General features: G+C 32.7%; 2 protein-coding genes across 2 annotated transcripts; both read right to left on the minus strand.

Annotated features, from left to right (window-relative positions):
* Positions 1-4,195: 4,195 nt before the first annotated feature.
* Positions 4,196-6,551, minus strand: LOC145167656 (auxin-responsive protein IAA14-like). The gene is made up of 5 exons (XM_079086889.1): positions 6,158-6,551; positions 5,660-5,901; positions 4,761-4,896; positions 4,623-4,684; positions 4,196-4,493 (listed from the first exon to the last, which is right to left on the minus strand). Exons 1-5 carry the CDS (start codon positions 6,382-6,384, stop codon positions 4,456-4,458), a joined length of 705 nt encoding a protein of 234 aa, XP_078943015.1. The 5' UTR covers positions 6,385-6,551; the 3' UTR covers positions 4,196-4,455.
* Positions 6,552-7,714: 1,163 nt separating this feature from the next.
* LOC145164938 (uncharacterized) lies at positions 7,715-8,979 on the minus strand. Its single transcript, XM_079083591.1, has 6 exons — positions 8,960-8,979; positions 8,465-8,834; positions 8,103-8,188; positions 8,009-8,025; positions 7,869-7,924; positions 7,715-7,825 (listed from the first exon to the last, which is right to left on the minus strand). The coding sequence occupies exons 1-6, from the start codon at positions 8,977-8,979 to the stop codon at positions 7,715-7,717; spliced, it is 660 nt and encodes a 219-aa protein (XP_078939717.1).
* Positions 8,980-9,272: the final 293 nt, after the last annotated feature.

The raw sequence follows: 9,272 nt of genomic DNA on the forward strand, positions 1-9,272 counted from the left end.
TGGGATTGTTATCAAGTTCTTGAGTCCTTAAGGACTCTTCAATCCGTAAATTGCTTCCAAGTTGAGTAAAAGTCAATTCCTCTTTGTTATGTTTCAGATTGTATTTAAAATCCTTCAAGGGAGGGGGAAGTTTGTCAATGATCACAGCCACAAAAATGGCTTCATCCATTTTCAGATTGTGTTGAGCAAACTGTCCCATGATCCTTAACATTTCATGGAATTGTTCTATAATAGGCTTGGATTCAACCATATTGTAACCCATAAAGTTACCAACGAGAAACTTCTTACTAGAAGCATCATCAATTATGTACTTGGATTCAAGAGAATCCCACAGTTCTTTTGCAGATTCGACATTTTGATAGATATCAAAAGAGAGTCAGGCATACCATTGAGAATATGACCACGACATATGTAGTCATCATTGTCCCACTTTGATCTCCTTCTTGTTGCCTCAAAAGTTTCATCTTCAGCAAATTCTGGCATGGGTGTACAAAGAACATACACCACTTTCAGAGTGGTCAAGAGGGACTTCATCTTCTTCTGCCATCTACGAAAGTCTTGGCCTTCAAACTTCACCAACTTATCAAACTTGCTTGCATGTCCTTCACAGAATCGCCACTTACCATGATCACATATATACTTTAATCTTTGTTAGATCTTCGGGGTAATAAAAGGATTGGAAATTCTGAGAATCGTTTGTACACTTATAGTATTTGGGTGGTACTCCGAACCTTAATCGGACAAGACTCGGAAGAGTTTCAAGAACATGGAATATGAAGTATGATTTTCGTTATTGTTGTTGTACCAGGAAAATGACGACCAAAATGATTAAGTAATTCATTTTTCAGAAAACTGTTAAGGTAGTTTTCTTTTTCGAAAAACTACTTCAACTATCAAAACCATTTTATAACAGTCATAAATTGTCACTAAAACTAGATCATTAATAGGTCAAAATGAAGTCAAAAAAACCAGGTTCAATTACAGAAAATTCAGATTTCTAAGGTCAAAATGAAGTAAAAAACTACTCCAACTGTCAAAACCAGCTCGACCCCAGCCAGGGGCTCTGTCCCTTGGACCCCGCCAGGGGCTGCCGCACCTTGGACCCTGCTCCCAGGGGCGTTGCCCCTGGACCCCTGTTCGTTTAGGTGCCTCTCCCCTAAATGACAGTCTACTTTGAATCTTGAATGAACTTAAACAAGTGTGCACTCCGCACCTTATTTACTTGTTTAATATTCATCAAGATTGATTTTTGGTCAACAAGTCAATCCACTATACATAAATACACATTGATGATACAAAATCACCAACAATGAGGTGTTGTGAAGTTGTCGCTATGTGATGTCACACTACTATGGCAGTAATTTGTTATAAGGAGGTTGCTCTACTGCTCGAAATAGAGAGTTCTCGACTGATTCGGTGGCATCACTGGTCTTCCTAGAGTGGTGAGTAACCGTCCATTGATTTGTGATCTGAGATATGCAAATCGTTAAGGTCATTTTTTAGGGGGAGCATGTTAGTAACTAACTATCCTCATGATTATTATTTTAATTATCTCTCTTCCTCTTCCTTATTTATAGAGGTTTAGAGACATTTCCTTCTCTTTTTCTTTCCTTCATCTTTTCTAGTTTCATAAATGTTGTTTATTTTAGGAATTTTTCCTACGCCTACTCAAATAAAAGTCCTTTAAGAAAAGAGAAATTAAATATCCTCCTACATTTTTTCCTATTTATCTTTCTACCCACATGAAATTGTGACAAGTGTCATATTTAGATAAACTAATGATATTTAGGACACTTTTCATCAGTTCAAATGGGTACAAAGATAATTAGGAAAAAAAAAAGTAGGAGGATATTTAATTTCTCTTAAGAAAAGTATATTTTTCATGAAGAGGGTCGTATTATGATTTTGTGTTGGAATATCTAATTATCCTTCACACTCCCGACAAATATATGATTTACATTAACGTTTTTGATGCTAGTTAATTTTAGGCCTCCTATCTCATATTTCTACTCTAAAGTTCTCAAATTCCATGAGCTCCTTATTAACCAACTAATTTCCAACGCCGTTGGAAAAGTTATTGCCTTTGAGATGATTTGTCTTTGAGATGATTTGTCGTGATTTAGAGATTCTTCTGAATCTCTTTATTTTCAGGTATTTTTCCATGGTAACTGTTATTATTATAGTTACACCTTTCCTCACCGTAACGGTAATTTGCTTGTTAAAGATAAGAAAAAAATGATTAAGAATTAGAAAGATTCTCGACTTTAGGTGAACAAGGACCATGTTTGTTTTGATGAATAACAATACTACTCCTATAATTGATACATCGCCTACATTGTGTCCATCAAAAATGGAACTTTTCATACAACTCATTTCTTACAATATTCTAGGGTGAGATTTTCCGGAACATATCCCTATCAGAGCCGGCATGATTGCATGAACATTGTGTATCATGCATATGTAGGGGAAGACGACCGGGTTTTTTATAAAGAAGAATTGTTAGTACACTACTTTTCCCTTGTTTTTTATTCTATTTTGCAATTATTCGAGATCCTCCCCGTTCAGACTGAAGGGGTGTGTTAGAATACTTTGTTGGATTATATGTGTATAATGTATGGACCCTATTGAAACATTGTATATTATATATTGTTGAGAAATGCAAACGAACCGAGGATTTTTCATAATCTAACAAAAATGTAGTAAACCGAATGTCATTCATATGATAGGACAATATAAATGTAAAATATGTAATTGAAATTGAATGTCATTGACTTGAAAAAATATGAAAGATTAGTTTCACTACTAGAAAAAGGCTCCTCTTCCTACGAAATTTTCCTAGGAACTTTTTTCCTCGGAGATTCTTACGCATTTCCAAGGGATTTTCTAGAATTCTGTAAAATAATTTTCCTCGGAAATTCCTCGGAATTTCTTACTCACTTCCTAGGACATTTCTAGAACAAACAAAAACTTGACCGTTCCTAGGAAGACCCTCAGAAGTTTGTACGCATTTCCGAGGAAAACATTTATTTTAGGCATTTCCTCGCAAATTCCTAGTAAGTGTTAGGTTTAATTATTTTTTTTTTGTATGTTTAATAAAAAAAATTACATCCACCACCTTTCGAAAATAGGATCCAACCCATTATTATTTCAGTTTATATAATTATGTAGATTAGTTAATTTTCTTCGGAAAACCCTCGGAACTTCCTACGCATTTCCGAGGAAAACATTTATTTTATGCATTTCCGAGGAAATTCCTAGCAAATATTAGGTTTAATTTAAAAAAAATGTGTGTTTAATAAAAGAAATTACATCCACCGCCTTTCGAAATCGGATCCAACCCATTATTATATCAGTACATATAATTATGTAGATTAGTTAGTTTTCCTCAAAAATTCATAAAAACATTATATATATATATATATATATATATATATATATATATATATATATATATATATATATATATATATACACACACACATTAGCCAAAACACTATTTTATTAATCTATATATAAGTTGGTGAAATTAATGTAATTCGTGTATAATGAAATTGAACAAAATATTTACCGAAAAGGAAGATGTTTGAACCTTGAAAAAGAAAAAAAATTGTTAGAACCCATAAGAAATGTGTAGAAATTTCCGAGGGATTTCCTAGGAATTTTTTATTTTTTTACAAAATATTTACCGAAAAAGACGATGTTTGAACCAAATTTGTTTTCAAATGAAAATGGCTTCAACCGAAGATGATTTGAAATAACAATTTATTTACAATTTGAAATAACAATTTATTTACAACAATATAATTTTGAACTGTTTCTTATCGAATAAAATAGAAATAAAAATAAATGTAAATGATTGTAATGATAGTAGAATTATTTCTAAAATTATTATAAATATTATAAACAATACCAAACAAAAATAAGTGGTCATGAATGAGTAAACCAATGAAGATGCACATGCACTTGTTCCCTCCCTACCACTTGGGGCAAGGCTGTTTTTGATTATAAGGTCATGCTTCACTAATAATTATCATTAATTAAATAATTATTTCATTTGAATATATCAAAATTTAATTAGTTATAGAGATATAAAAAAACATCTATCGATAGCCACTAACTAAAAATTAATCTCGCATTAGTAGTACCTTATTAGGAATATGAGACCATAAACAAAAAAATTATGATAACAAAATCAAAACTGAAAACATTATTAAACACTCCACATTAATATGTTTTGAGAGGCAAACCAGTAGAAGAGTCATTGTTTCTTGTCCATTACAAAATGTCCCAAATCATCTTTTGACAAATTCTATATACTATCAAACTTTTTCATGACAAAAACAAAAACAAATCCAAACACATTCAAACATTAACAGCTTGATCCATCCATGTACTTCGATGATTCGAAGTTGTCATGAACTTGAATCAAGATTAGGGTTTGCTTCATATTTGTCTTTAACACCTGTTCTTGCATTTTTCCATTGCTCTTGGGGCTGTAAATCAAGATTAAGGTTTATTTCAATATATACTTAGAGTAGGGTTTACTTCAAGACAAATTAAAAAAGGAAAACGCAGACACCATGCTAAGAATTATGTAAATAAATGAGTTTAGTGTTGCTCACCCAGTCCAATTGCATCTGATCCCTTCATGATTCGAAGTCGCTTGCAAGAATCAACAAACATTCTGCACGAAAACAAGTTTGGATTGTTGAGAATACTTGTTTTCTAAATTTTATCTGTTCATATTACCAAGAACTTACGGCCATGGGACGTCACCAACAAGCATCCAATCACCATCTTTATCTTCATAGCTTGGAACATATTCAGAACTGTTAAGGAGATCCATCAGCTTGCTCTCATTCATGAAATCAATCATTCCTTGGGATCCATACTCTCCTGCAAGGATAAATAAATGAACATCATAAATATATGTTTACAGACATAATTTAATGTAAAATACCCACATTAGTTAATTTGAGTAGCACCCTATTTGTCCAACAGAACTATAAAAATTTGTATTTTAAAATACCTTATGAAAATTACATGATCTTTCATAGAACATGTTTTGAGAGGTAAAGAAAATATATTTAAAAAATTAACATAAGCAACACAACATTTGGTATACCATCATATGTTTCAAGACCTAAGGCTTCGAAATTTCTATTGATCCGAAAAGTAACTTTTTTCTTGAACGGCTGAGAAAACTACCCATTTAAAAATCGCCATGTCTATATTAGAAGATAATAATTATAGAAAAAGGAAACATATGCACTTGATTAGTATCGGGATTTGAAATATTCACTATATAATTGACATAAATATTCTATCGAAGACACGAATAATTATAGACAAAGCGTTACATATATATGTTCTCATCATCAATAACTCAATCTTCTTGAGCGTAATTGAATGTTGCGAAACATTTTGTTTTTTATTATCCGGACTGTCCAAGTTGTTTGATAAAATTGGATTACTGCTTTCTTTACTTTCTTAATGTTTTTATATGAAAAACCTTTTCCAGATGTGACTAAACGAGAAGTGAAAACTTCGGCCATCTTGATGATCATGCACGATACGACCAACAAGTAATGCATTTTACGTCTAAACCCTTTAAATTGTTAGGCAAATTTCAACTACTCGAGTATGAACTAAGACATACCCATGGTGAAGGAGCTAAACATTTTAGCTAAAGCATCGGATAATTGTTGATAACTCTCATACAATTTAAGGTCCACCTTGCGAAGATACGGTGCTCCATCCATTGAAACTTTCACAAAGGCCGCATGGCTGTTACTACCAGTGCTGGCTGCCACCACCTTCTCAGTTTCGTCATTATTGCTCTTCTGAGCCATCACGTTTTTGCGATAGTTTCGCACTGGTGGCCATCCTACCACCTGTGCCCTATTAAGTAAAAAAGAAAAAAACAATTAACAATTTTCATAAAGTAGTTACTATGACTATAGTTGAGAAATTTGATCATAATAGTTTATAACCCGAGGATTAACATATTATATATTTAGAAAGAACGAAAGGTTGTTTTTGCCGAATATGTAAACATTCAACTTTAAAAATGACAGACACACACACACACATAGGTATAATATATCTGTATATGTGTATGTATCTTATTAAAATTAGAAAAAAAAAAAAAGCGTACTTGGCTGGTGGCTTGATCAAATCTTTGTTGTTCTTGGAGTTCTGCAACTTCATATCATTCAGATTAGTAGAAGATGAGGACTGGTCATTTGGTTGTAGATTGAGCATAAGATCAACAGTCTCTGCGTAGCCACGTTTTCCGGTAACCTTTAAGGTCTCCACCTCACAGCCACTGCCTCCTCCACCCGGTAGGCCAAGGCATAGCTCAGTTTCCTTGAGGTGCATCATGATTTTCTTGCAAACTATCAAAAGCTTTGTTTTTGCACTGCTTCCTGTTGTATCTTCAGTTCCTTCTTACGGGATGAGAGAGAGAGAGAGAGAGAGAGAGAGAGAGAGAGAGAGAGAGAGAGAGAGAGAGAGAGAGAGAGAGAGGCAATAAGAAAGAGGAGAAGTGGAATAGAAGTTCATGTGCATATATAACAAGGAGTTGCATCATTTGCATCATGTACTGACGGATCATATGCAAACACGTTGTGGTATTTGGTATGTAAATCTTCTAGGATCAAGGGCTTCTTTGTATATAAATTAAAATAATTCAAGTGTCACAAATTAAAGAAATAACCCTTTCTGTATCGCAGTCCTGTAAACAATATTTTGGTTTCATTATTTCTTATATACTACTATTTAATGATTTAATGATTGGACGTTAATCCAAATGATTTCGTGATTTCAGGTCCCACGTTATGCATGGATCCCAGAATTACATGCAGTAACTTTTTCTCATATATTATACATGGTTAATGCTTAAAAAATGAATTATATATATATATATATATATATATATATATATATATATATATATATATATATATATATATATATATATATATATATAGTCTTATATTATTCTATTCAAAGTAATTATTGTGTTATTGTATACATAAATGTAGGGCAATCAATTTTACTTATTTTAATAAAGTAATTATATATTATTAAATTAAATATAATTGAAAAATATCATCTAATATAATTAGAATGATATTTTAGTGAATTAATATCTATTTAATAAAGGAAAATTGCATATTTTAAAGGATCATAGATTCTATTAATTTTAAAAATCTGATTTTACGAATTATAATTCTTTTAATTCAGACATTCTGACAGAATATGTTTCTGAGTATATTCAAAAATAAAAATATTCTTGAACCATAAATAATAAAAATATATTCTTGAACCTATTTCTTGATCATGACTTTAAAAACTTTTTGTAGAATAACAAATTCTTGAACAATCAATTGAAGAATAAAAACAAAAAATACATTATTTCTTATAGAATACGGCGGATAACAATTGTTAAGAATTACATTTGTTGTTAAAGAATAAAATTAAAAAAGCTTTCAAAACGGGAAAGAAAACATCAAAATCTAACAACGACACTAATACATTTTAAAAGAATAATGTTGCTTAGAATCACTTTCAATTTTGTGGTCCGTTCTTCAAGCATCAACTTCTGTGAAAACAAAACCAAATTGTAGTTTAGATTTCAACAGAATTAGAATTCATGATTCCATTCCAACAGAATTAGAAATCGTGATTCCATACAATTCGTGAACAAATGTCATGGATCTTCTTCAATGGTCCATAATCGATTGATTCCAACCATTCTTACGAGAATGACATTTTGTGAGACTAATACCAGACGAGAATTACGTTCTACAAGAATACCATTCTGTTAGAACACATTTATTCTCCTTATCTAATATACAAAAAACTTGCAGTCCCTGCTTTTGCTTATCTCCTTTACCAGTTCCAACCTCCAGATCCTTTTCTGATAATCAAAAAGAAATATCAAACTAATAATCCAACTTAAAATTAAAGTTCAGTGGAAATTCCAAGTAGTCTTACTTGATACCAGTAAAAATAGATGACCTTAAAAAAAGTAATTGGAAGAGATGCAAAATTTCATTATGGTTTTCAGGAAATTACCAATTGTAACTTAAGCCTACAAGGATTGAAAATGCTTTGTTTCTAGTATCACCAATTCATCTATGAAGTTATCATCATCTAGCATTCTTGGACCCTCTTTGTCATCCTGCATCAGTCAAGCAAAGGCTATCAGAAAAATTACAGTGTCAAACACAACAAAGTTCCTCCCATTATTGGAGGTGGCAGGGCGGTTCATGGCACCCAAAAGCCATAGAAAAATAAATGCTTAAGTTGCACAATCAAGAGAGATTAATATTGGGATGAAACCAGTGTTGTTAGATTAGTTAGAACAATGTACTTTATAGTGTTCGTAACAAATTATCCCCACGGAATCCAAAATAGAAGACACACAGAACTCAGCCAATTTGCAACTAAAATGTACCTCTGAATCGCCACCAGCAATTGTATCCCACATCTCTTTAACTTCTACATCATCCCCACCAGAACGCCCACCCATTTTACTATTTACCTTAAATTTCGACCCACCTTTCTCATTCGATATCCCTCCTCTATCCGAGAACTTGGAAGCACTCAACTTCTTCTCCCTCTTCTTGCTACTACTCCCACCGCCACTGGAAAACTTCTTCCTCTTCCCACCGACACTATCTGAATCATCCCTGACAAAACTCGCCATTTCATCCTCCACGTCATCATCAATCGCGAAATCCGGCAAGGTCTCCTCCGTCGTGCTCTTCTTGATTAACCTTTTACGGGGCTTCGACTTTGAAGAACCGTCATCAATGGCTCGCCATCTTCATCGCTATAGCTGAAAATTTAAGAACAAAAAGAACACGATTAAGGTCGTATGCATAACCTAACCCTAGAAGAATCATAAGCAAAAATAAAAAAACCTAGATTAAAGAGCATTAGAACTTACAGATCGTTCTTGTAACCCATTGTGCAGTGGCGAGGAGGACGATTAATTGGTTATGGAGACAAGTAGGAAGGTGACCTACGACGCAGAGGGAAGGAGAAAGAACCAATTGTTAGTGTGAGGAATAAAGAGGCGGATTTAGTTCGCCGGTGTGATCTGGAGGTGGATTTAAATATGGTTAATAAGAAACGGATCCCCTAAAATAAAGGGACTATTTATAAAATTGATTTACCAAATTACTAAATTACCCTCATTGATTTATTTAATTATTTAATTTTGATTGGCCCACATTTATGCATACAATAACACAATAAAT

This window comes from Lactuca virosa, chromosome 3 (assembly GCF_052849685.1).
Source record: "Lactuca virosa cultivar CGN04683 chromosome 3, Lactuca_virosa_CGN04683_v6, whole genome shotgun sequence".
Classification (NCBI taxonomy): Eukaryota; Viridiplantae; Streptophyta; class Magnoliopsida; order Asterales; family Asteraceae; genus Lactuca; species Lactuca virosa.

Coding starts and splice junctions, on each gene's coding strand:
- LOC145167656 (XM_079086889.1), bottom strand. CDS start 6,384: ATGATGCACCTCAAGGAAACTGAGCTATGCCTTGGCCTACCGGGTGGA. Junction 5,902..6,157: donor TTGATCAAGCCACCAGCCAA/GTACGCTTTTTT, acceptor TTTACTTAATAG/GGCACAGGTGGTAGGATGGC. Junction 4,897..5,659: donor GTTTAGCTCCTTCACCATGG/GTATGTCTTAGT, acceptor TTATCCTTGCAG/GAGAGTATGGATCCCAAGGA.
- LOC145164938 (XM_079083591.1), bottom strand. CDS start 8,979: ATGGGTTACAAGAACGATCT. Junction 8,835..8,959: donor ATGGGTTACAAGAACGATCT/GTAAGTTCTAAT, acceptor ATAGCGATGAAG/ATGGCGAGCCATTGATGACG. Junction 7,826..7,868: donor AGCAAAAGCAGGGACTGCAA/GTTTTTTGTATA, acceptor GTGTTCTAACAG/AATGGTATTCTTGTAGAACG.